This window comes from Manacus candei, unplaced genomic scaffold (genome assembly GCF_025592945.1).
Source record: "Manacus candei isolate 608988 ecotype Guabito, Panama unplaced genomic scaffold, ASM2559294v1 h1tg000365l, whole genome shotgun sequence".
NCBI classification, from domain to species: Eukaryota; Metazoa; Chordata; class Aves; order Passeriformes; family Pipridae; genus Manacus; species Manacus candei.
In genome coordinates this window covers 1-25970 of record NW_026138413.1, presented here as the reverse complement: position 1 = coordinate 25970, position 25970 = coordinate 1, and the positions used below count along the sequence as shown (strand labels likewise).

The 25970-nt window shown below is 65.1% G+C and overlaps 2 protein-coding genes across 2 annotated transcripts; both read right to left on the bottom strand.

Moving 5' to 3' along the window:
* Positions 1 to 3687: 3687 nt before the first annotated feature.
* Positions 3688 to 19822, bottom strand: LOC127465324 (rho GTPase-activating protein 30-like). The gene is made up of 14 exons (XM_051775786.1): positions 19621 to 19822; positions 17319 to 17421; positions 15857 to 16001; positions 15693 to 15775; positions 14086 to 14193; positions 12657 to 12784; positions 10662 to 10806; positions 9341 to 9441; positions 8539 to 8601; positions 6953 to 7205; positions 6651 to 6793; positions 5809 to 6020; positions 3897 to 4952; positions 3688 to 3698 (listed from the first exon to the last, which is right to left on the bottom strand). Exons 1-13 carry the CDS (start codon positions 19727 to 19729, stop codon positions 3927 to 3929), a joined length of 2619 nt encoding a protein of 872 aa, XP_051631746.1. The 5' UTR covers positions 19730 to 19822; the 3' UTR covers positions 3688 to 3698; positions 3897 to 3926.
* Positions 19823 to 22211: 2389 nt separating this feature from the next.
* LOC127465325 (basic salivary proline-rich protein 1-like) lies at positions 22212 to 25919 on the bottom strand (the record flags this gene model as incomplete). Its single annotated transcript, XM_051775787.1, has 6 exons — positions 22212 to 23690; positions 23762 to 23964; positions 24306 to 24354; positions 24541 to 24566; positions 25650 to 25716; positions 25782 to 25919. Coding segments are annotated over 6 exons (969 nt in total), but the record flags the coding sequence as incomplete, so codon positions are not given.
* Between the last annotated feature and the right edge of the window lie 51 nt (positions 25920 to 25970).

Genomic DNA, 25970 nt, shown 5'->3' with positions numbered 1-25970 from the left:
CCCCCCGAGGGACCCGCGCCCCTCCCCCCTTCCCGGGGGGGGGGTGTCTGTGAGTGACACCCGCGCCCCTCCCCCACTCTCCCCCCACTCCCCCTCCCCCCCCCCCCACCCGCGGCCACCGCGCCTCCGGGGCGGGGAAATGGGGGGGCGGTCGGGGGGGGGGTCCCCCCGTCCGGCGGCGACCCCCGTTCGAGGGGGGTTCTCCCCGCGGGCCCCCCCGGGCCCCTCAGGCCCCCCCGGTACCTCTCGGCCTCGGGCCCTGCGCGCGCTCGGCCCCTTGTCTCGCCATGGGCCCCGCACATGCGCACGGGCGCCGCCGCGCCGCCATCTTGGCGCCGGGCGGAAGCCGCCGCCTCTCCCGCCCCCCGCGCGGCTTCGCGCCGCCATCTTGGGCATAGGGGGAAACGGCGCCCGCCGCCATCTTGGCTGCGGGCACCGCGCGCCCTCACCCTGCCCAGGATGGCGCCGCCCCGCCGCGGTGGCCGCAGCGCTGCCGCCCTGGCCGCTGGCGCGTCGCTGTCGCATCGCGGTGGCCGCTGCGCCGCTTCACCGACCGGCTGTGGCGGCCGGTGGCCCGTCGCGGCGGCCGCTCGCAGCGGGCGGTGTCCCGCCATTTTGAGTAGGGGCGCTGCGCGCCGCCATCTTGACTGAGGGCACGGCGCCCCCTCAAGCGGGCGCCATCTTAGTGCGTGGGGCCATCTTAGACGGCGAAGCGCGGCGCTTCCGCCCGTCGCCATCTTGAGTGAGGGCGGCGCCATTTTGGAAGAGGGCGGCCCCCCCTCAGGGCTCAGACCCGGCACACGAGGAGCAGCCCACCCCTCCCGACCACCCCACGGCGCGGGAGACCCTCCGCCCTGCCCGGACCCCCCGAACTGGGTCGAGGGGCTGCTTTGGAAGCCCCCTCCCCAGCACACCCTGAGGCCGCTGAGGGCGCCGCCATGTTGTGCCCAAGATGGCGTCCATATAAACAAAGGCCTGTCTTTATTGGTGTGCCAATGTCCCCCTGGGCCCGTGTCCCCAGTGACCACATATCCCCACGTCCCCCTGTCCCTGTGTCCCCATATCCCCATGTCCCCAATGCCTCAGTGTCCCACTATCCCCATATTCACCTATCCCCATATCCCCTTGTCCCCATGTCCCCATACCCAATGTCCCCATGTCCCCATATCCCCATATCCCCTTGTCCCCATGTCCCCATACCCAATGTCCCCATGTCCCCATATCCCCATGTCCCCATAGCCCCACGTCCCCAATGTCTCAGTGTCCCAGTATCCCCATATCCACCTGTCCCCACATCCCAATGTCCCCGTGTCCCCAAATCCCCATGTCCTCAAATCCCCATATCCCCATGTCCCAATGTCTCCTTGGCCCTGTGTCCCCTGTGTCCCAATGTCCCCAAATCCCCATGTCCAAATGTCCCCCTGCCCCCATATCCCCTTGTCCCCATGTCCCCGTGTCCCCCATCCCAATGTCCCCGATATCCCCCTGTCCCCAAATCACAATGTCCCCGTGTCCCCACATCCCCGTGTCCCCACATCCCAATGTCCCCAATATCTCAAATTCCCCATGTCCCAATATCCAAATATCCCCAAATCCTCAATATCCCAAATTCCCCATGTCCCTATATCCCAATGTCCCCAAATCCCCATGTCCTCATGTATATAAATATACAAACTATAAATATATACTTATATTTATATATAAGTATATTTATTTATGTAGTTATAATATTATGCATTAATAAATATGTAAATATAATAGATATAAGTATACATTTATATATTTATGTAAAATATTTATATATTTATTATATTTACTTCTAAGTATTTAAATAATATATAAATATATAAATATTATATAAAATATATAATTATAAATATATAATTATATATACTATATATAAAGGATATAATAATATAAATATTTAATATCGTATATTATTCTATATTATACATATAATTATAGATTTATATATAATATATAAATATATATCAGATACTTTATATATATTATATATTTATATATAATATGTATAATATATAATATATATTATTTTATATTAATAATTATATATATAATATAATATATAATAATATAATGTTTATATATTATAAATAAATACATATAATAAATTTTTATATATATTATATACTTATATTTAATCTATATAATATATATTATTTTATATTTATAATTATATATTATATAATAATTATAATATAATATTTATATATTATATATAAATACCTATATTGTATTTTTATATTATATATTTATACGTATAATATGTATTTTATATGTAAAAATTTATATATTTACATATTATATAAATATATTATTATATATTTATATTTTATGTTATATATTTTATGTTATATATTATATATTATATATTATATATTATATATTATATATTATATATTATATATTATATATATAATATATGTAATACATATAATATATATATTATTATATATTTATAATTATATTTATATAATTAATACTATACTAATTTATATTAAATCTATATAAAGTTAAATAAACGACATCTCTCGCACGGAATCATCATCTCGTTTATTTTTTATTTATTATTAATTATTTTTGGGGGGGGGGATGGGACCATTCCCGCCCCTTCACCGTCCCCCCCCCTCGGGGGTCCCCAAATAACTGGGGGGGTCTCCGGGGGCGCACCGGGGCCCTCTGGAAGGGCAGAGCCCTGGGGGGGCTCTGGGGGTCCCCCCTCGCCGGATTTGGGGGTCCCGGGGGGGTTTGGGGGGGTCCCGGGGGGGGGTCCCGGGGGGGCGCGGGCGAATTGGGGCTTGGGGGGCACGACGGGCACGGAGCGGGCGCGATGGACCCGCCCGGGGAGGGGGCTCAGGTGGGCGCGGGCACCGCCCGGGGGGCACCGGGGGGGCGCCGGGGGCACGGGGGGGTCCCCATGGATCAGATCCGGGGGGTTGGGGGTCTCTGGGGGTTTTAGGGGGTCCCCGTGGATCAGATCCAGGGGGCTGGGGGCTTCAGGGGGACGGGGGGGTCTCCATGGATCAGATCCGGGGGTCCGGGGGGTTCATCCTGGCTGGAATCCGGGGGTTTGGGGGGTCTCCAGGAGTTTGGGGGGGGTCCCCATGGGGCAAATCCAGGGATTTGGGGGGCTCATCCTGACTGGAATTCAGGGGGTTGGGGGTCTCCGGGGGGACGGGGGCGTCCCCATGGAACAGATCCAGGGGGTTGGGGGGGTCCTCATGGGGCAGATCCGGGGGGGCACCGGGGGGGCTCTTGGGGGGCACCGGGGGGAAGAACCGGGGGGTTGGGGGGCTCCGGGGAGACCCCATGGATCAGATCCAAGGGTTTGGGGGTCTCCAGGAGTTTGGGGGGGTCCCCATGGGTCAGATCCAAGGGTTTGGGGGGGTCCCCATGGATCAGATCCAGGGATCTGGGGGGCTCATCCTGGAGGGGATCCAGAGGTTTGGGGGTCTCATCCTGGCTGGAGTTCAGGGGTTTGGGGGGCTCCGGGGGGACGGGGGGGGTCCCCGTGGATCAGATCCAGGGGTTTGGGGGTCTCCGGGGGTTCGGGCGGGTCCCCGCGGATCAGAGCCAGGTTTTGGGGGGGCTCGTCCTGGCTCAGCCCCGGGTTTTTGGGGGGCTCGTCCCGGATCAGCTCCGGGGGTCTGGGGGGCTCTGGATTTTGGGGGGCTCGTCTTGGATCAGCTCCAGGTTTTTGAGGGGCTCGCACTGACTCAGCTCCAGGTTTTTGGGGGGCTCATGTCGGATCAGCTCCAGGTTTTTGGGGGGCTCATCCTGGGCCCGCTCCAGGTTTTTGGGGGGCTCACGTTGGATCAGATCCAGGTTTTTGGGGGGCTCACGTTGGATCAGATCCAGGTTTTTTGGGGGCTCACTTTGGACCCGCTCCAGGTTTTTGGGGGGGCTCATGTCGGATCAGCTCCAGGTTTTTGGGGGTCTCGTCCCCCCCGGGCTCCGGGGATTTTGGGGGGGGGCCCCGCGGAGCTCCGGAGGGAGGGAGAGCTCGGGGGGACCCCGGGGGGACCCTCGGGGACATTCCCGGGAATTGGGGGCTCCCGGGGGGGCTCCTCCGCCGGGGACCCCCTTAAAATTTGGGGTTCGCCCCCCCGGGGGGGCTCCTCCCGCGTCCCGGGGGGGTCTGGGGGCGACCCGGGGGTGGAAGTTCCCCCCGCAGCCCCCTCCCCTCGCCCCCCACCCCCGGGGGGGTCCCTGGGGGGGTTCCCCTCCCCTCCAGGATCCGCCGCCCGGGGAGGGTCCGGGGCCGGGACCTCGGGGATCTCCGGGGTCTGTGGGGTCTCCGGGATATCCGGGATCTCCGGGATCTGTGGGGTCTGTGGGGTCTGTGGGGTCTGTGGGATCTCCGGGAACTCTGGGATCTGTGGGATCTGTGGGATCTCCAGGATCTCTGGGATCTGTGGGGTCTGTGGGATCTCCGGGATCTGTGGGGTCTGTGGGGTTTGTGGGATCTCTGGGATCTCCAGGATCTGTGGGATCTCCGGGATCTCCAGGATCTCCAGGATCTCTGGGATCTGTGGGGTCTGTGGGATCTCTGGGATCTCCGGGATCTCTGGGATTTCTGGGATCTGTGGGATCTGTGGGATCTCCGGGATCTGTGGGATCTCTGGGATCTGTGGGATCTCTGGAATCTCTGGAATCTCTGGGATCTGTGGGATCTCCGGGATCTCCGGGATCTGTGGGATCTGTGGGATCTCCGGGATCTGTGGGATATCCGGGATATCTGGGATATCCGTGGGCCCCCCGGGGGTGTCCCGGGAAGCCCCTCGGGGGGGTTGGAGCTGGTCGGGGCCGCTCAGGAACGGGGACTCGGGGTCGGCGCGGGGGGCGAGGAGGGAAAGCTCGTCCAGGGCCCGGGAAGTGCTTTCCTCCATGGAAAGGGATCCACAGGGACTGGACGGGGCAGGATCCACGGGCTGGGAAGGGAACGGGAACAGGATGGGAATGGGAGGGGGGTGGGGATGGGAATGGGGGGGTGGGGATGGGGGGGGAAGGGGATGGGAATGGGGGTGGGAATGGGAATGGGATGGGGGGGTGGGGGGGGAATGGGGATGGGGATGGGAATGGGGATAGGGGTAGAATGGGAATGGGGATGGGAATGGGGATGGGGATGGGGATAAGGATGGGGAAGGGGATGGGGATGGGGATGGGAATGGGAATGGGAAGGGGAAGGGGAAGGGAAATGGGAATGGGGAAAGGGATGGGGATGGGGATGGAATGGGAATGGGGATGGGGATGGGGAAGGGGAAGGGGAAGGGGAAGGGGAAGGGGAAGGGGAAGGGGAAGGGGAAGGGGAAGGGGAAGGGGAATGGGAATGGGGATGGGGATGGGAATGGAATGGGAATGGGGGTAGAATGGGAATGAGCCCCTCCAGCCCCACTGCAGCCCCTCCATCCCGTCTGGAGCTCCCCATTCACATCCTGTCCCTGTGCCCTCCATCCCATCCCATCCCATCCCATCCCTGAATTCTCCATCCCATCCCATCCCATCCCATCCCATCCCATCCCATCCCATCCCATCCCATCCCATCCCATCCCATCCCATCCCATCCCTTCCCATCCCATCCCATCCATCCCATCCCATCCCATCCCATCCCATCCCATCCCAAATCCCATCCCATCCCATCCCATCCCCTCCCATCCCAAATCCCATCCCATCCCATCCCACCCCTCTCCCCCCTCTCCCAGACCCCTCCCCCTTCCCTCCCTCCCTCCCTTCCCGCCCCCAAATCCCGGCAATCCCCAAATCCCGGGAATCCCGCCGGGATCTCACATCCATCATCCCGCTCTCCAGCCCCTCCTCCGGGGCCGGGACCCCCTCGGGGCTCATCCCGGGGGTCCCTTCCCGCATCCCGGGGGTCTCAGCTCCGCTCCCGGGGGTCCCTTCCCCCGTCCCGGGGGTCGCATCCCAGATTTCCTCGGGATGATCCAGGAAGGCGAAGGAATCCCGGAGCTCCCGGGAGAGCCGCGGCTCCTCCGCGTCCCCTGGGTTTTGGGGAGGGGGGGGGGAACAAGGGGGGGTTTGATCCCCGTTCCGGCCCGAGGGGGGGGGGGTCCCACCATCCCCCCCGGGCCCCCCGTTCTCATCGCTGAGGGTCTGGGGGGGGTCCCGGGGGGTCCCGGGGTCTTTCGGTCCCCCCTGTTACTGCTGTGGCTCTGGGGGTCCCGGGGGGTCCCGGGGGGGTCTCGGAGGTCTCCCCACCCCCGCTGTTACCGCTGTGGCTCTGGGGGTCCCGAGGGGGTCCCGGGGGGGTCTCGGGAGGGTCCCGGGGGTCTCCCCACCTCCCTCTCACCGCTGCGTCTCTAGGGGTCCCGGGGGGTCCCGGGGGGTCCCAGAGGGGTCCCAGGGGGGTCCTGGGATTCTCTCCACCCCCTCTCACCACTGCGGCTCTGGGGGGCCCGGGGGGGTCCCGGGGGTGTCCCGGGGGTCTCTCGGCCCCCCCTCTCACCACTGTGGCTCTGGGGGTCCCGGGGGGTCCCGGGGGGTCCCAGAGGGGTCCCAGGGGGGTCCTGGGATTCTCTCCACCCCCTCTCACCACTGCGGCTCTGGGGGGCCCGGGGGGGGTCCCTCCCCCCATCCCCCCATCCCCCCAAACCCCCGATCCCCCCTCTCACCGCTGCCTCTCCGGGGGTCGCGGGGGGGTCCCGGGGGGGTCCCCTCATCCCCTCGGCTCCTCCTCTCCCCGCTGCCTCTCCGGGGGTCGCGGGGGGTTCTCGGGGGGGTCCCCTCATCCTCTCGGCTCCTCCTCTCCCCGGGGCTGCCCCGGGGGTCGCGGGGGGGTCCCGGGGGGGTCCCCTCATCCCCTCGGCTCCTCCTCTCCCCGGGGCTGCCCCGGGGGTCGCGGGGGGGTCCCGGGGGGGTGCCGGGGGTGTCCCGGAGCAGGAGGGGGCAGGGCAGCCCCCGGGTGAGGCGGGACAGGTTGGAGGTGACGTGCAGGGGGACGGTGACCGAGAAGGGTCCCGAGATGTGAAGCCCCGCGCACTTCTCGGCCCGGCGAACCCCCCTGGGAGACCCCCCCGGCCCCCCCCGGGGGGCTCTGGGGGTCGTGGGCTCCGATTTGGGGTCCCGCGGGGGTTCCTGCGGCTCCGGGGGGGGTCCCGGGGGGGATTCCGGGGGGGATTCCGGGGGGTCGAGGCTCTGCTGGCGCTGCGGGACCTTCCCCGGGGGGGCTGTGCGGGAGGGGGGGTCAGCACGGGTGGGGGGGTCAGGGGGGAGGGTTGGGGGCTGGAGGGGCTGGGGGAGGGTCCAGGGGGATTCCAGGGGCCAGGAGAGGGTTTGGAGGGATCCCAGTGTCCGGTGTCAGGGGCCCATCTCATCCCACTCATCCCATCCCATCAATCCCATCCCACCCCATCAATCCCATCCCATCAATCCCATCCCATCCCATCCCATCCCATCCCATCCCATCCCATCCCATCCCATCCCATCAATCCCATCCCATCCCATCCCATCCCATCCCATCAATCCCATCCCATCCCATCCCATCCCATCCCATCCCATCCCATCCCATCCCATCCCATCCCATCCTATCCCATCAATCCCATCAATCCCATCCCATCCCATCCCATCCCATCCCATCCCATCCCATCCCATCCCATCCCATCCCATCCCATCCTATCCCATCAATCCCATCAATCCCATCCCATCCCATCCCCATCCCATCCCATCCCATCCCATCCCATCCCATCCCTGCCCAATTCCTCCAATCCCCCTTCAGGGACAGGGAATGGGATGGGGAACAAAGGACAAGGGACAGGGAATGGGAACGGGAATGGGATGGAGAAAGGGACAGGGACAGGGACAGGGACAGGGACAGGGACAGGGACAGGGAATGGGAATGGGAATGGGAATGGGAATGGGAATGAGAATGGGGATGTAGAAAGGGACAGGGACAGGGAGAGGGACAAGGGACAAAGGACAAGGGACAGGGAATGGGAATGGGATGGAGAAAGGGACGGGGACAGGAGCAGGGACAGGGAATGGGAATGGGGTGAGGGACAAAGGACGAGGGTCAGGGGACAGGAAACAAAGGACAGGGAATGGGAATGGGAATGGGAATGGGATGTAGAAAGGGATGGGGACAGGGAGAGGGACAGGGGACAGGACAAGGGACAGGGAATGGGATGGGGAAAGGGACAGGAACAGGGACAGGGAATGGGAATGGGGTGAGGGACAGGGAATGGGGACAAAGGACAAGGAGCAGGGACAGGACCAGGGACAGGGGGCAAAGGACCAGGGACAGGCAACAAGAATGGGATGGAGAAAGGGACAGGGACAGGGACAGGGAATGGGAATGGGAATGGGAATGGGAATGGGAATGGGAATGGGAATGGAAATGGGAATGGGATGGGGAAAGGGTCAGGGAGAAGGGACAAAGGACAAGGAACAGGGGACAAAGGACCAGGGACAGGGAACAAGAATGGGATGGAGAAAGGAACAGGAACAGGGACAAGGAATGGGAATGGGAATGGGAATCCCCCAATTCCCAGGATTTCCCCCCACCTGAGGAGCTCAGCGAGTCCATGCTCTTGGCCGGGCGCAGGGGAACCTTCGACCCCTTCTCCTCTGGCACCGGGAACGGGGACACCGGGGGATTTGGGGTCACCAGTGGGATTTGGGGACACCGGGGGGGATTTGGGGTCACCAGGGGGGATTTGGGGTCACAGGGGTGATTTGGGGTCACCAGGGGGGATTTGGGGTCACCGGGGGGAATTTGGGGACATTGGGGGGGATTTGGGGTCACCGGGGGGGACACCAGGTCGGATTTGGGGTCACCAGGGGGCATTTGGGGTCACCAGGGGGGATTTGGGGTCACTGGGGGGTTTTTGGGGACAGCGGGGGGGATTTGGGGACACTGGGTGAGATTTGGGGTCACCGGGGGGGATTTGGGGTCCCAGGGAGGATTTGGGGTCACTGGGGGGGATTTGGGGTCACTGGGTGAGATTTGGGGTCACCGGGGGGGATTTGGGGTCCCAGGGAGGATTTGGGGACACTGGGGGGGATTTGGGGTCACCAGAGGGGGTTTGGGGACACCGTGTGAGATTTGGGGACACTGGAGGGGATTTGGGGTCAGCAGGGGGGATTTGGGGTCACCAGGGGAGATTTGGGGTCACCAAGGGGGATTTGGGGACACCGGGGGGGATTTGGGGTCACTGGGGGGGATTTGGGGTCACCGGGGGGGATTTGGGATCACCGGGGGGGATTTGGGGACACCAGGTGAGATTTGGGGTCAGCAGGGGGGATTTGGGGACACCGGGGGGGATTTGGGGACCCAAAATTCCCCAGAATTCCCGGGAATTCCCACCTCTCTCCTCGGCCTTGCCCGGTTTCCTCTTGGCCTCGTGGCCCGAGCGGCCCAGGTGGAAGATGGATCTCCACTTCTTGGCCTTCAGGGAGCCCTTCCTCCTGGGGGGGGGCACAGCTGGCACAGCTGGCACACCTGGGGGCACCTGGGGGCACCTGGCACACCTGGGGGCCCCTGGGGGGACCTGGGGGCACTTGGGCACAACTGGGGAGATCTGGGGGCACTTGGGCACAACTGAGGGTATCTGGGGTCATCTGGGGGCAACTGGAGGGACCTGGGGGCAACTGATGGCACCTGGGCACACCTGGCACACCTGGGCACACCTGGGGGCACTTGGGCACACCTGGGCGCACCTGGGGGCACCTGGGGGGACCTGGGGGCCCTTGGGCACACCTGGGGGCACCTGGGGACAACTGGGCACACCTGGGCACACCTGGCATACCGGGCACACCTGGGGGCACCTGGGCACACCTGGATACACCTGGGGGCAACTGGGGGCATCTGGGGGCAACTGGGCAAACCTGGACATACCTGGGCACACCTGGGGGCAACTGGGGGGGGGGGAATCTGGGGGCAACTGGGGGCACCTGGGCACACCTGGGGGTACCTGAGGGCAACTGGGCACAACTTGGGGCAACTAGGGGCAACTGGCACACCTGGGGGCAACTGGGAGCACCTGGGGGGACACGAGGGCACCTGAGCCCACCTGGGCACACCTGGGCACACCTGAGCTCACCTGGACACACCTGGGCACACCTGGGGACACCTGGGGGTACCTGGGGGCACCTGGGCACAATGTGGGGCAACTAGGGGCAACTGGCACACCTGGGGGCAACTGGGAGCACCTGGGGGGACACGAGGGCACCTGAGCCCACCTGGGCACACCTGGGCACACCTGAGCCCACCTGGACACACCTGGGCACACCTGGGGACACCTGGGGGTACCTGGGGGCACCTGGGCACAATGTGGGGCAACTAGGGGCAACTGGCACACCTGGGGGCAACTGGGAGCACCTGGGGGGACACGAGGGCACTTCAGCCCACCTGAGGCCACCTGGGCACACCTGGGCACACCTGGACACACCTGGGGGCACCTGGGCACACCTGGGCACACCTGGGCACGCCCCCCCCCCCCCACACACACTCCCCCCTTCCCACATCCCGGGCTCGTGTGTGCCCGGGGGGGCTCACCGGGGCCGTGCCCACCTTGGCTCACCTGTACCCCCCCCCGTGCCCCCCCGTACCCCCCCGGTGCCCCCCTGGTGCCCCCCCCGTGCTCCCCCGTGCCCCCCCGTGCCCCCCCGTGCCCCCCCGGCCGTACCTGTGCTCGGCCAGGTCGATGATGGTGTGGTAGGGCCGCATCTGGGGGGGTCCGTCCCCCTGGCTCAGCGTGCCCGGCACGTGCAGGGGGGGCGGGTTTGGGGACCCCCCGGGCAGGGGCAGCGACAGGCGGGGGGACCCCCAACCTACGGGGGGAGGGAGGGGGGGAGCGGGGTCACCTCGGGACCCCCTCAGGGTCACCCCGGGACCCCCAGGGTCACCCGGGGACCTCCAGTGTCACCCCGGGACCCCCAGGGTCACCTCAAGGTCACCCCAGGACCCCCAGGGTCACCTCGGGACCCCCAATGTCACCCCAGGACCCTCAGTGTCCCACCAGGACCCCCAGTGTCACCCCAGGACCCTCCATGTCACCCCAGGACCCCCAGGGTCACCTCGGGACCCCCCATGTCACCCCGGGACCCCCAGTGTCACCCCAGGACCCCCAGTGTCACCCAGGGACCTTCAGGACCACCTCAGGAACCCCCATGTCACCTCGGGACCCCAAGGGTCACCTCAGGGTCACCCCGGGACCCTCCATGTCACCCCAGGACCCCCAGGGTCACCCCGGGACCCTCAGGGTTACCCCAGGACCCCCCATGTCACCCCAGCACCCGCAGTGTCACACCGGGACCCTCAGGGTCACCCGGGACCCCCAATGTCACCCGGGACCCCCAGGGTCACCTCAGGATCCCCCATGTCACCCCAGGACCCCCAGGGTCACCCCGGGACCCCCAGTGTCACCCTGGCACCCCCAGTGTCACCTCAGGACCCCCAGGGTCACCTCAGGACCCCCAGTGTCCCACCGGGACCCCCAATGTCACCCCAGGACCGTCTGTGTCACCCCGGGACCCTCAGGGTCACCTCAGGACCCCCCATGTCACCCCGGGTCCCTGGGTGGGTGCTGGGGGTCCCAGGGTGGGTTTTAGGGGTCCCTGCACAGATTCCGGGGGGGTCCCTGGGCAGGTCTGGGGTGTCCCTGGGTGGGTCTGAGGGGTCCCTGGGTGGGTTTTGGGGGTCCCTGGGCAGGTCCAGGGTGTCCCTGGGTGGGTTTTGGTGGTCCCTGGGCGGGTTTTGGGGGTCCCTGGGCGGGTCTGAGGGGTCTCTGGGCAGGTCCGGGGTGTCCCGGGGTGGGTTTTGGGGGTCCCTGGGTGGGTCCGGGGGGTCCCTGGGCAGGTCCGGGGGGTCCCTGTGTGGGTCTGAGGGGTCCCTGGACAGGTCCGGGGGTCCCGGGGTGGGTTTTGGGGGTCCCTGGGCAGGTCCGGGGTGTCCCGGGGTGGGTTTTGGGGGTACCTGGGTGTTTCCGGGGGGTCCCTGGGTGTGTACGGGGGGTCCCGGGGTGGGTTTTGGGGGTCCCGGGGTGGGTCTGGGGGGTCCCCGGGCAGGTCCGGGGGTCCCGGGGTGGGTTTTGGGGGTCCCTGGGCAGGTCCGGGGGGTCCCTGGGCGGGTCTGAGGGGTCCCTGGACAGGTCCGGGGGTCCCGGGGTGGGTGTTGGGGGTCCCTGGGTGGGTCTGAGGGGTCCCTGGGCAGGTCCGGGGGGTCCCTGGGTGGGTCTGAGGGGTCCCTGGACAGGTCCGGGGGTCCCGGGGTGGGTTTTGGGGGTCCCGGGGTGGGTTTTGAGGGTCCCGGGGTGGGTTTTGGGGGTCCCTGGGTGTGTCCGGGGGGTCCCGGGGTGTGTACGGGGGGTCCCGGGGTGGGTTTTGAGGGTCCCTGGGTGGGTCCGGGGTGTCTCAGGGTGGGTTTTGGGGGTTCCGGGGTGGGTTTTGGGGGTACCTGGGTGCGGGGTGTCCCAGGGTGGGTTTTGGGGGTCCCGGGGTGGGTTTTGGGGGTCCCTGGGTGGGTCTGAGGGGTCCCTGGACAGGTCCGGGGGTCCCGGGGTGGGTTTTGGGGGTCCCGGGGTGGGTTTTGGGGGTCCCTGGGTGTGTCCGGGGTGTCCCGGGGTGGGTTTTGGGGGTCCCGGGGTGGGTTTTGGGGGTCCCGGGGTGGGTTTTGGGGGTACCTGCCAGGGGGGCGTCCCCGAAGAGCTGCTCGACGTGGGTGAGGATGAACTCGACGACGATGGACTGGACCCGAACCTCCAGGAAGGCCGCGGTGCCGTTCAGCCCCACCGCCTCCAGGTCCCGGGAGCTGGGGGGCACGGGGGGCACGGGGGGCACCTCGGGGTCACCTCGGGGTCACCTCAGGGTCAGGGGGGGCGCTCGGGGTCAGGGGGGCACCTCGGGGGCACCTCGGGGTGAGGGGGGGCACTCGGGGTCACCTCGGGGCGGGGGGGACACGGGGGGACAATTGAGGTCACCTTGGGGTGAGGGAGGGGCACCCGGGGTCACCTTGAGGTGGGGGGGACATAGGAGGACATGGGGGGACGTGGGGGGGCATGAGGGGGCACCCGGGGTCACCTCTGGGCGGGGGGGACACAGGAGGACATGGGGGGACACTCGGGGTCACCTCGGGGTGGGGGGAACACGAGAGGATAATTGGGGTCACCTCGGGGTGAGGGGGACACGGGGGGACAATTGGGGTCACCTCGGGGTGGGGGGGACACAGGAGGACATGGGGGGACACTCGGGGGGGGGCACCTCAGGGTGAGGGGGACATGAGAGGATAATTGGGGTCACCTCGGGATGAGGGGGACACGGGGGGACAATTGGGGTCACCTCGGGATGAGGGGGACACGGGGGGACAATTGGGGTCACCTCGGGGTGAGGGGGGCACAGGGGGACAATTGGGGTCACCTCGGGGGGGGGGGGGGACATGAGGGGGTACCCGGGGTCACCTCTGAGGGGGACAAGGGGGGACTTCGGGGGACTCTGGGACAGGGGGGGTGGGGACAGGGATGTCAGGGACAGGGACATTGGGGACAGGGACGTTCCGGACAGGGATGGCAGGGACAGGGATGGCAGGGACAGGGACATCGGGGAGAGGGGGATGGAGTCGGGGGGGTGTTGGGGACAGGGATGGCAGGGACAGGGACAATGGGGACAGGGGGACAGGGTCAGAGGGGTGTTGGGGACAGGGATGGTACGGACAGGGACATTGGGGACAGGGGGATGGCAGGGACAGGGACATCGGGGAGAGGGGATGGGATCAGGGGGGTGTTAGGGCCGGGGCGCTGGGATGGAGGGAACTTTGGGGCCGGGGTGCTGGGATGGAGGGGACTTTGGGGCCGGGGGGCTGGGCTGGAGGGGACTTTGGGGCCGGGGGGCTGGGATGGAGGGGACTTTGGGGCCGGGGCGCTGGGATGGAGGGAACTTTGGGGCCGGGGTGCTGGGATGGAGGGGACTTTGGGGCCGGGGGGCTGGGATGGAGGGGACTTTGGGGCCGGGGGGCTGGGATGGAGGGGACTTTGGGGCCGGGGGGCTGGGCTGGAGGGGACTTTGGGGCCGGGGGGCTGGGATGGAGGGGACTTTGGGGCCGGGGTGCCCCCTCACCGCAGCAGGTTGGGCGCCCAGACGATGGCCAGGTTCCGGGCGTGCATGTTGGTGCGGGCGCTGTGCCCCGCCAGCCGCACCAGGTGCCGCATCAGGAACTCCAGAGTCCTGGGGACACGGGGACAGCTCGGGGACAGCTCGGGGGACAGCTCGGGGAACAGCTCGGGGGACAGCTCGGGGGACAGCCCGGGGGACAGCTTGGGGGACAGCTGAGGGGACAGCTCGGGGGACAGCTCGGGGGACAGCTCGGGGGACAGCTCGGGGGACAGCTGAGGGGACAGCTCGGGGGACAGCTTGGGGGACAGCCACCACCAAGGGGACAGCTCAGGGGACAGCTCGGGGGACAGCCACCCCCGCGGGGACAGCTCGGGGACAGCTCAGGGGACAGCTCAGGGACAGTTCAGGGGACAGCCACCACCATGGGGGACAGCTCGGGGGACAGCTCAGGGGACAGCTCGGGGGACAGCCACCCCCGCGGGGACAGATCGGGGACAGCTTGGGGGACAGCTCGGGGGACAGCCATGACCCCAGGGACAGCTCGGGGGACAGCTCAGGGGACAGCTCAGGGGACAGCCCGGGGGACAGCTCGGGGGACAGCTCGGGGGACAGCCACCCCCATGGGGGACAGCTCGGGGGACAGCCACCACCCCAGGGGGACACCCTCAGGGACCGGGGACACCGTCAGGGGACAGCCACCACCCCAGGGGACACTGTGAGGGACAGCTCAGGGGACAGCCACCACCCCCGCGGGGACACTGCCAGCGGACAGTCACCCTCTTATGGGGACACCACCAGAGACCAGGGACAGCTCAGGGGACAGCCACCACCCCAGGGGGACACCATCGGACCGGGGACACCATCAGGGACTGGGGGGACACCGTGAGGGCCCGAGGGGACATGGGGACACTGTGAGGGCCCGGGGGGACATGGGGACACCGTGAGGGCCCGGAGGGACACTGTGAGGACCCGAGGGGACATGGGGACATTGTCAGGGACCCAGGGGACTCGGGGACACCGTGAGGGAGGGACAGGACATGGGGCCACCATGAGGGCCCAAGGGGACATGGGGACACCGTGAGGGCCCAAGAGGACACCATGAGGGCCCAAGGGGACATGGGGACACCGTGAGGGCCCAAAGGGACATGGGGACACCGTGAGGGACCAAGGGGACATGGGGACACCATGAGGGCCCGGGGGGACACTGTGAGGGACTGAGGGGACCCTGTGAGGGAGGGACAGGACATGGGGCCACCATGAGGGCCCAAGGGGACATGGGGACACCGTGAGGGACCAAGGGGACACCATGAGGGCCCGAGGGGACATGGGGACACCGTGAGGGCCCGGGGGGACATGGGGACACTGTGAGGGACTGAGGGGACCCTGTGAGGGAGGGACAGGACATGGGGCCACCATGAGGGCCCAAGGGGACATGGGGACACCGTGAGGGAGGGACAGGATACGGGGACACCATGAAGGACCAAGGGGACACCGTGAGGTCCCGAGGGGACATGGGGACACTGTGAGGGCCCAAGGGGACACGGGGACACCGTGAGGGCCCGAGGGGACACGGGGACCCCGTGAGGGACCCGGGGGACCCCCCGTGTCACCTGTAGTGCGGCGCCGGCAGCTCCTTGAGCACGTCCCGGATCTTCACCAGCCGCGCCTCCTCCGTCTGCGTGGCCACGGCGTCCTGGGGGGGGGACAGCGGGGTTGGGGACACTCAGGGGACACTTGGGGACACTCTGGGGACGCTCTGGGGGGTGGCACTCACGGCAAACTTGTCGTAGAGCTGGTAGGTGAGCAGGGGGTTGGGCAGCTCCCGGCAATAGGCCTTGGCCAGGGAGCTCACGCAGTGAACGTCCTGCAGGTAAATGTCCCGGGACAGCTCCGGGACCCCCCCGGCCTCGAATTCCTGCCTGGGATTGGGATAGGGGATGTTTGGGATATAGGGGAGATGTCCCGGGACAGCTCCGGGACACCCCCGGCCTCGAATTCCTGTCTGGAAATGGGAATAGGGGATATTTGGGATATAGGGGATATGGGATATTTGGGATATAGGGGATATGGGATATTTGGGATATAGGGGATATGGGATATTTGGGATATAGGGGATATGTCCCGGGACAGCTCCAGGACACCCCCGGCCTCAAATTCCTGCCTGGGATTGGGATATGGGATATTTGGGATATAGGGGATATGGGATATGGGATATAGGGGATATGGGATATTTGGGATATAGGGGATATGTCCCGGGACAGCTCCGGGACCCCCCCGGCCTCGAATTCCTGTCTGGAAATGGGAATAGGGGATATTTGGGATATAGGGGATATGGGATATTTGGGATATAGGGGATATGGGATATTTGGGATATAGGGGAGATGTCCCGGGACAGCTCCGGGACCCCCCCAGCCTTGAATTCCTGCCTGGGATTGGGATATGGGATATAGGGGATATGGGATATGGGATATTTGGGATATAGGGGATATGGGATATTTGGGATATAGGGGATATGTCCTGGGACAGCTCCGGGACCCCCCCGGCCTCAAATTCCTGCCTGGAAATGGGAATAGGGGATATTTGGGATATAGGGGAGATGTCCCGGGACAGCTCCAGGACACCCCTGGCCTCGAATTCCTGCCTGGGATTGGGATATGGGATATTTGGGATATAGGGGATATGGGATATGGGATATTTGGGATATAGGGGATATGGGATATTTGGGATATAGGGGAGATGGGATATTTGGGATATAGGGGATATGTCCCGGGACAGCTCCGGGACCCCCCTGGCCTCGAATTCCTGCCTGGAAATGGGATATGGGATATTTGGGATATAGGGGATAGGGGATATTTGGGATATTTGGGATATAGGGGATACGTCCTGGGACCCATCCCTGTTCTCTCCATCCCACCCCATCCCATCCATCCCACCCCATCCCATCCCATCCCATCAATCCCATCCCATCCCATCCCATCCCATCCATCCCATCCCATCCCATCCCATCAATCCCATCCCATCCCATCCCATCAATCCCATCCCACCCCATCCCATCAATCCCATCCCATCCCATCCCATCCCATCCCATCAATCCCATCCCATCCCATCCCATCAATCCCATCCCATCCCATCAATCCCATCCCATCCATCCCATCCCACCCCATCCCCTCCCATCCCATCCCCTCCCATCCCATCCCATCCCATCCCGCCCTGATCCCGATCCCGTTCCCGCTCACCGCAGCCGTTGGATGTTGGAGGAGACCCCGGAGAGCCGGTAGATCCCGTCCACCACCCCGTGCTGCTCCACGAATTCCGAGCAGCTCCGGAGCACCTGCGGCACTGCGGGAACGGATCCCCAGGGATGAGGCCACTGATTCCCAAGGGATGGAGCCCCCAAATCCCAATGGATGGGGTCACTGATTCCCAGGGATGGAGCCCCCAAATCCCAATGGATGGGGTCACTGATTCCCAGGGATGGAATCACCAAATCCCAATGGATGGGGTCACTGATTCCCCAGGGATGGAATCACCAAATCCCAATGGATGGGGTCACTGATTCCCCAGGGATGGAATCACCAAATCCCAATGGATGGGGTCACTGATTCCCAGGGATGGAGCCACCAAATCCCAATGGATGGGATCACTGATTCCCAGGGATGGAGCCACCAAATCCCAATGGATGGGATCACTGATTCCCCAGGGATGAGGCCACTGATTCCCCAGGGATGGAGCCACCAAATCCCAATGGATGGGGTCACCAACTCCACAGGGATGGGGCCACTGATTCCAAAGGATGGAGCCCCAGATTCCCAGGGATGGAGCCCCAGACTCCCAAGGATGGAGCCCCAGATTCCCAGGGATGGAGCCACTGATTCCCAAGGATGGAGCCCCAGATTCCCAAGGATGGAGCCCCAGATTCCCAGGGATGGAGTCACTGATTCCCCAGGGATGGAGCCACCAAATCCCAATGGATGGGGTCAACCAACTCCCCAGGGATGGGGCCACTGATTCCAAAGGATGGAGCCCCAGACTCTGAAGGATGGAGCCCCAGATTCCCAAGGATGGAGCCCCAGATTCTCAGGAATGGAGCCCCAGATTCCCCAAGGATGAGGCCACTGATGGAGCCCCAGATTCCCAAGGATGGAGCCACCAAATCCCAATGGATGGGATCACCAACTCCCCAGGGATGGAGCCACTGATTCCACAGGGATGGAGCCCCAGATTTCCAAGGATGGAGCCCCCAAATTCCCATGGATGGAGCCCCCAAATTCCCATGGATGGAGCCACCAACTCCACAGGGATGGAATCACCTAATCCCAGTGGATGAGGCCGCTGATTCCCAAGGATGGAGCCCCAGATTCCCAGGAATGGAGCCCCAGATTCCCAGGGTTGGAGCCACTGATTCCCAAGGATGGAGCCACTGATTCCCAGGGATGGAGTCACTGATTCCCCAGGGATGGAGCCACCAAATCCCAATGGATGGGGTCACCAACTCCCCAGGGATGGGGCCACTGATTCCCAAGGATGGAGCCCCAGATTCCCAGGGATGGAGCCCCAGATTCCCAGGGATGGAGCCCCAGATTCCCCACAGATGGAGCCACCAAATCCCAATGGATGGGATCACCAACTCCCCAGGGATGGAGCCACTGATTCCACAGGGATGGAGCCACTAATTCCCAGGGATGGAGCCCCAGATTCCCAGGGATGGAACCACAGATTCCCCAGGGATGGAGCCACCAACTCCACAGGGATGGAGCCCCAGATTTCCAAGGATGGAACCACTGATTCCCAGGGATGGAGCCACAGATTCCCAGGGATGGAGCCACAGATTCCCCAGGGATGGAGCCACTGATTCCACAGGGATGGAGCCACTGATTCCACAGGGATGGAATTACCAAATCCCAATGGATGAGGCCACTGATTCCCAGGGATGGAGCCCCAGATTCCCCGGGGATGAGGCCACTGATGGAGCCACTGATTCCCCAGGGATGGAGCCCCATATTCCCCAGGGATGGAGCCACTGATTCCCCAGGGATGGAGCCCCAGATTCCCAGGGATGGAGCCCCAGATTCCAAGGATGGAGCCACTGAACCACAGGAATGAGGCCACTGATTCCCCAGGGATGGAGCCCCAGATTCCCGAGGATGGAGCCCCAATTCCCAGGGATGGAGCCCCAGATTCCCGAGGATGGAGCCCCAATTCCCAGGGACGGAGCCCCAGATTCCCAGGGATGGAGCCCCAGATTCCCAGGCCCGTGTCCCCTCCAATCCCGCCCCGTCCCCCCGAGATTGGAGCCGGGCTGTGGCCCCGACCCCCCCAAATCCCGGCAGATCCCCCGGCGCTTCCTGACCCCCCTCCCCGGGGCGACGGTGACGCAACCGCCCGGCACAACCCCCCCTTCCCCCAAAACTCCCCCAAACCTCCCCCAAACCGCCCCCAAAGGTGCCAGGGGGTACCAGGGGGTGCCAGGCGGTGCCGGGGGGTGCCGGGGGGTGCCGGGGGGGGGGTCGTTGCGGGGTCGTTGCCCCCCAAACTCACCATCCTGCCCCGATCCCTCGAGGTGCTCCCGGAGGTCGCAGCCGAAAACCCGCTGGCGGGTCCCGCCCTTGCGCCTCGCCCGCTGCCGGGCCTTGAGCGCCCGCGACATGGGGGGCACCGGGGGTGGCACCGCCCGGGGGGGCACCCGGGGGGGCACCGGGAGGGCGCTGGGGGTGCCGGGGGTGCTGGGGGTGCTGGGGGTGCTGGGCCCCGGCCCCGCGGGGGTGGCAGGAAAGGGGCGGCTGCGCCCGAGGCGCTTCCTCTCCCCGGGGCCCTCGAAACCACAGGGCGAGGGCGCGGCGGCCACGCGTGCGCACACGCGTGTGGGGGAGTGGGCTGGGGGGGCTGGGGGGTTAAGGGGCATGGACACGTGTGTGGGAGCAGGGGTTGGGGGTCAGGGGCACGGACATGTGTGTGGGAGGAGGGGTTTGGGGTCAGGGACACACACACGTGTGTGGGCTGGGGGTGCTGGGGGGTCAGGGGCATGGACACGCGTGTGGGAGCGTGGGTTGGGGGTGGTGGGGGGTCAGGGACACGCACATGTGTGTGGGAGCAGGGGTTTGGGGTCAGGGACATGCACACACGTGTGGGAGTGTGGGCTGGGGGTCAGGGACACACACACACGTGTGGGAGCAGGGGTTTGGGGTCACAGACATGGACACGTGTGGGAGTGTGGGCTGGGGGTCAGGGACACGCACACGCGTGTGGGAGCGTGGGCTGGGGGTGGTGGGGGGTCAGGGACATGCACACACGTGTGGGAGCAGGGGTTTGGGGTCAGGGACATGCACACGCGTGTGGGAGCGTGGGCTGGGGGTGGTGGGGGGTCAGGGACATGCACACACGTGTGGGAGCAGGGGTTTGGGGTCAGGGACATGCACACGCGTGTGGGAGCGTGGGTTGGGGGTGGTGGGGGGTCAGGGACACGGACACGTGTGGGAGAGTGGGCTGGGGGTCAGGGACATGCACACACATGTGGGAGCAGAGGTTTGGGGTCAGGGACACGCACACGTGTGGGAGGAGGGCTTTGGGGTCACAGACACAGACACACGTGTGGGAGCGTGGGTTGGGGGTGGTGGGGGGTCAGGGGCACGGACACGCGTGTGGGAGCAGGGGCTGGGGGTCAGGGACACAGACACGTGTGTGAGACAATGGGTTTGGGGGTGTTCTGGGGTCACGGGCAGACACACATGTGGGGTCACACATTTGGGGGGTCACAGACACACGCACACGCGTGTGGGAGCGTGGGTTTGGGGTCATGAGGGGTCACAGACATGCACACGTGTGGGATCACATGCTTAGGGGTCACAGACACACGCACACGCGTGTGGGACTGTGGGTTTGGGGTGTTGGGGGTCACAGACACACCCACGTGTGGGGTCACAGGTCTGGGGGCTTTGGGGTCACACACACACGTGAGGGAGCTCCCCTGTGCCCCCCCAAAGGTGCGACCCCCCTTGCCCACGTGTGTCACACTCGTGTCCCCCCCTCGGTGTGATTCCCCCTGCTCACGTGTGTCACACGTGTGTCCCCCCACCCCAGTATCCCCCCGGTGTCCCTCCCCTTGGCCACGTGTGTCACACACGTGTGTCCCCTCCCGGTGACCCCCCCTTGCCCCTGTGTCCCCCCCGGTGTCCCCGACACCGTCACACGTGTCCCCCCCCCGGTGGCCCCCCCCGATGTCCCCCCCCCTTGTCCCCGTGTCCCCCCGGTATCCCCCCCCCGTGTCCCCAGCACTGTTACACGCGTGCCCCCCCGGCCCCCCCCCTTGTCCCCGTGTCCCCCCGGTGTCCCCGACACCGTCACACGTGTGTCCCCTCCCCGTGTCCCCCCCTTGCCCGTGTGTCCCCCCAGATGTCCCCCCCGGTGTCCCCGACACTGTCACGCGTGTGTCCCCCCCCCGTGTCCCCCACCCGATGTCCCCCCTTGCCCTCGGTGTCCCCCTCGGTGTCTCCAACACTGTCACACGTGTGTCCCCCCCCCGGTGTCCCCTCCATGTCCCCCCCGGTATCCCCGACACTGTCACGAGTGTGTGTCCCCCCCGGTGTACCCCCTTGCCCCCGTGTCACCCCTGGTGTCCCCCCCGATGTCCCCCCGGTGTCCCCGACACTGTCACGCGTGTTCCCCCCCCGATGTCACCCCCTTGTCCCCGTGTCCCCCCCGGTGTCCCCCCCGGTGTCCCCAACACTGTCACGCGTGTGTCCCCCCCGACGTCCCCCCCGTGTCCCCCCCAGTGTCCCCAACACTGTCACACGCGTGTGTGTCCCCCCCCGATGTCCCTCCCTTGCCCCCTGGTGTCCCCCCGGTGTCCCCTCCGGTGTCCCCCCCAATGTTCCCTCCGGTGTCCCTGACACTGTCACACGTGCCCCCCCCGGTGTCCCCCCCCGTGTCCCCAACACTGTCACACGCGTGTGTCCCCCCCGGTGTCCCCCCGGTCCCCCCCCGATGTCACCTCCTTGCCCCCATATCCCCCCCGGTGTCCCCCCCGGTGTCCCCGACACTGTCACACGCGTGTCCCCCCCCGTGTCCCCCCCCGTGTCCCCCCCGGTGTCCCCGACACTGCCACTCGTCCCCAGAGCCCGCGGGGGGGTTTATTTACAGCGGGGGGGGGGGTCGGGGGGACCCCCGTCTATACACGGACTGTACACGAGCGGCCCCGGGGACCCCCCACCCACCCCCGGGGGGGCCGAGGTCGGTTGGGGGGGGCCGGGGGTGAGGGGGGGGCGGGAGGGGGGGGACACGAGCCCCCCAAGTGCCACCAGAGTCCCAAGGGGGATTTGGGGGGGGGGGGGGAACGACCCCCGGGGGGGCTCCTGGCCCGGCCTGTCCTTGGGGGTGTCCCCGTGTCCTTGGGGGTCTCCCCACGATTTTTTGGGGTCTCCCCCTGTTCTTGGGGGTCTCCCCGTGTCCAGGGGTGCCCCCTGTCCTTGGGGGTCTCCCAGTGTCCTTGGGGATCCCCCCCTGTCCTTGGAGGTGTCCCCGTGTCCTTGGGGGTCTCCCCCTGTCCTTGGGGGTCTTCCCGTGTCCAGGGGTGCCCCCTGTTCTTGGGGGTCTCCCCCTGTTCTTGGGGGTCTCCCTCTGTCCTTCGGGGTCCCCCCCCGTGTCTTTGGGGGTCTCCCCACGTTTTTTGGGGTCTCCCCCTGTCCTTGGGGTTCCCCCCGTGTCCTTGGGGGTCCCCCCCTGTCCTTGGGGTCTCCCCCTGTGTCCTTGGGGTCTCCCCCGTGTCCTTGGGGGTCTCCCCGTGTCCAGGGGTGCCCCCTGTCCTTGGGGGTCCTCATGCCCGGGAGGGTCCCCATGTTCTTGAGTCCCCGTGTCCTTGGGGGTCTCCCCCTGTCCTTGGGGGTCTCCCCGTGTCCTTGGGGGTCTCTCCATGTTCTTGGGGATTCCCCCATGTCCTTGGGGGTCTCCTCCCGTCTTTGGGGGTCTCCCCATGGTTTTGGGGGTCCTCCCCGTGTCCTTGAGGGTCCCCTTGTCCTCGGGGCTCCCCCTGTGTTTGGGGGTCTCCCCGTGCCCGGGAGGGGGGTCCTGGTTGTCCTTGGGGGGTCCCCGTGCCTGGGAGGAGGTTCTGGCTGTCCTTGTGGGGGTCCTCATGTCCTTGGGGGGTCCTGGTTGTCCTTGGGGGGTCCCCGTGCCTGGGAGGAGGTCCTGGCTGTCCTTGTGGGGGTCCTCATGTCCTTGGGGGGGGTCCTCATGTCCTTGGGGGGTCCCTGTGCCCGGGAGGAGGTCCTGGCTGTCCTTGGGGGGTCCTGGTTGTCCTTGGGGGGGTCCCCGTGTCCTTTGGGGTCCCCATGTCCTGGAGGGGGTCCTGGCTCTCTTTGGGGGGGTCCCCACGTCCTTGGGGGTCCCCGTGCCCATAGGAGGTCCTGGCTGTCCTTGGGGGGGGTCCCCGTGTCCTTGGGGGGAGTCCCCATGTCCAGGAGGAGGTCCTGGTTGTCCTTTGGGGGTCCTGGTTGTCCTTGAGGGTCCCCGTGCCCCGGGGGGTCCTGGCTGTCCTTGGGGGGGTCCCCATGTCCTTTGGGGGGGTCCCCATGTCCCTGGGGGGTCCTCGTGTCCAGGAGGAGGTCCTGGCTGTCCTTGGGGGGGTCCCCATGTCCTTGGGAGCCCCCCCGGAGGGTCCCCGTGCCCGGGGGGGGTCCTGGCTGACCTTGGGGGGGTCCCCATGTCCTTGGGAGCCCCCCCGGAGGGTCCCCGTGCCCGAGGGGGGGTCTGGTGGCTCCGGGGGGTCCTTGGTGCTGCTGCCACCGCCACTGTCCCCACCTCGTGCTGGTTTGGGGGGACACTTGGGGACCTGAGCCCGGCCGGGGGCTCGGGGGTGTCCCCAGGGCTGGGCCAGCAGGGAGGGGACACCTGGGACACTGTCACTGTCCCCAGGGCTGGGCCAGCAGGGAGGGGACACTTGGGACACTGTCAATGTCCCCAGGGCTGTGCCAACAGGGAGGTGACACTCGGGGACCAGAGCGTGTCCTGGGACACCGTCACTGTCCCCAAGGTTGTGCCAGCAGGGAGGTGACAAGGTGGGGACAGGAGTCCATCACCAACAGGGAGGTGACACTTGAGGACCGAGGCCCGTCCCGGGGGCACCGTGCGTGTCCACAAGCCTGTGCCAGCAGGGAGGTGACACCAGGGGACCAGAGAGTGTCCTGGGGCTCAGTGATGTCCCCAAGGCTGTGCCAGCAGGGAGGTGACACCTGGGACACTGTCAATGTCCCCAGGGCTGTGCCAGCAGGGAGGTGACACCTGGGGACCAGAGTGTGTCCTGGAACACTGTCACTGTCCCCAAGGTTGTGCCAGCAGGGAGGTGACAAGGTGGGGACAGGAGCCCATCCCTGACCCCACATCACCAGCGAGGTGACACTCGGGGACCAGAGCCCATCCTGGAGCTCACTGTGTGTCCCCAAGGCTGTGCCAGCAGGGAGGTGACACCTGGGACACTGTCACTGTCCCCAAGCCTGTGCCAGCAGGGAGGTGACACCTGGGGACCGGAGCTCGTCCTGGAGCTCACTGTGTGTGCCCAAGGCTGGGCCAGCAGGGAGGTGACACCGGGGGACCAGAGCCCACCCCTGACCCTGCACCAGCAGGGAGGTGACACTTGGGGACTGAAGCCTGTCCCAGGGGCACTGTGCGCGTCCCCAAGGCTGTGCCAGCAGGGAGGTGACAAGGTGGGGACAGGAGCCCATCCCTGACCCCACATCACCAGCAGGGAGGTGACACTTGGGGACCGAGGCCCGTCCCGGGGGCACTGTGTGTGTCCCCAAGCCTGTGCCAGCAGGGAGGTGACACCAGGGGACCAGAGAGTGTCCTGGGGCTCAGTGATGTCCCCAGGGCTGCGCCAGCAGGGAGGTGACACCTGGGACACTGTCAATGTCCCCAGGGCTGTGCCAGCAGGGAGGTGACACCGGGGGACCAGAGTGTGTCCTGGAACACTGTCACTGTCCCCAAGGTTGTGCCAGCAGGGAGGTGACAAGGTGGGGACAGGAGCCCATCCCTGACCCCACATCACCAACAGGGAGGTGACACTTGGGGACAGAGCCCATCCTGGGGCTCAGTGATGTCCCCAGGGCTGTGCCAGCAGGGAGGTGACACCTGGGACACCGTCACTGTCCCCAAGGCTGTGCCAGCAGGGAGGTGACACCTGGGACACCGTCACTGTCCCCAAGGCTGGGCCAGCAGGGAGGTGACACCTGGGACACCGTCAATGTCCCCAAGGCTGTGCCAGTAGGGGGGGTGACACTTGGGGACAGAGCCCATCCTGGAGCTCAGTGATGTCCCCCAAGGCTGTGCCAGCAGGGAGGTGACACTCGGGGACCCAATGTCCTTGACCCGACACCAGCAGCGAGGTGACACCAGGTGACACCAGGTGACACGGGGTGACACCAGGTGACACCAGGTGACACCAGGTGACACGCGGGGACCGGAGCAGCGGGGGGGGGGGCGCGGGGGGTGCGGGGAGGGGGGGGTCGGGCGTCCCTCGAGTGTCCCCCGGGTGTCCCCCCGGTGTCCCCCCGGTGCCCCCCCGCCCCCGCCGGGCTCACACGAGGTGGCCGCGGCCGTTGATGTAGATGCCGTGGTGCTGGGCTTGGCCTGGAGCATCCCGTTCTCCTGCACGAAGTGGGTCATGGCCGCCTTGATGGGGTCCCCCCCGCCGCCCCCGCCGCCCCCCCCGCGTCCTCCTCCTCCTCCTTGGCGTCCTTGGCGGGGGGAGGCGGCGGCGGCAGCAGCGGGGCCGCCGGAACGTCCGTCTGGGTCTCGATCTCCCGCACCGTGGAGAGCGTCGAGTAACTGCGGCCCTCGGGCTCCTCGCTCTGGGGACGGGGGGGCGGGAGGGGCCGTGAGGGGAGGGGACGAGGGGTATC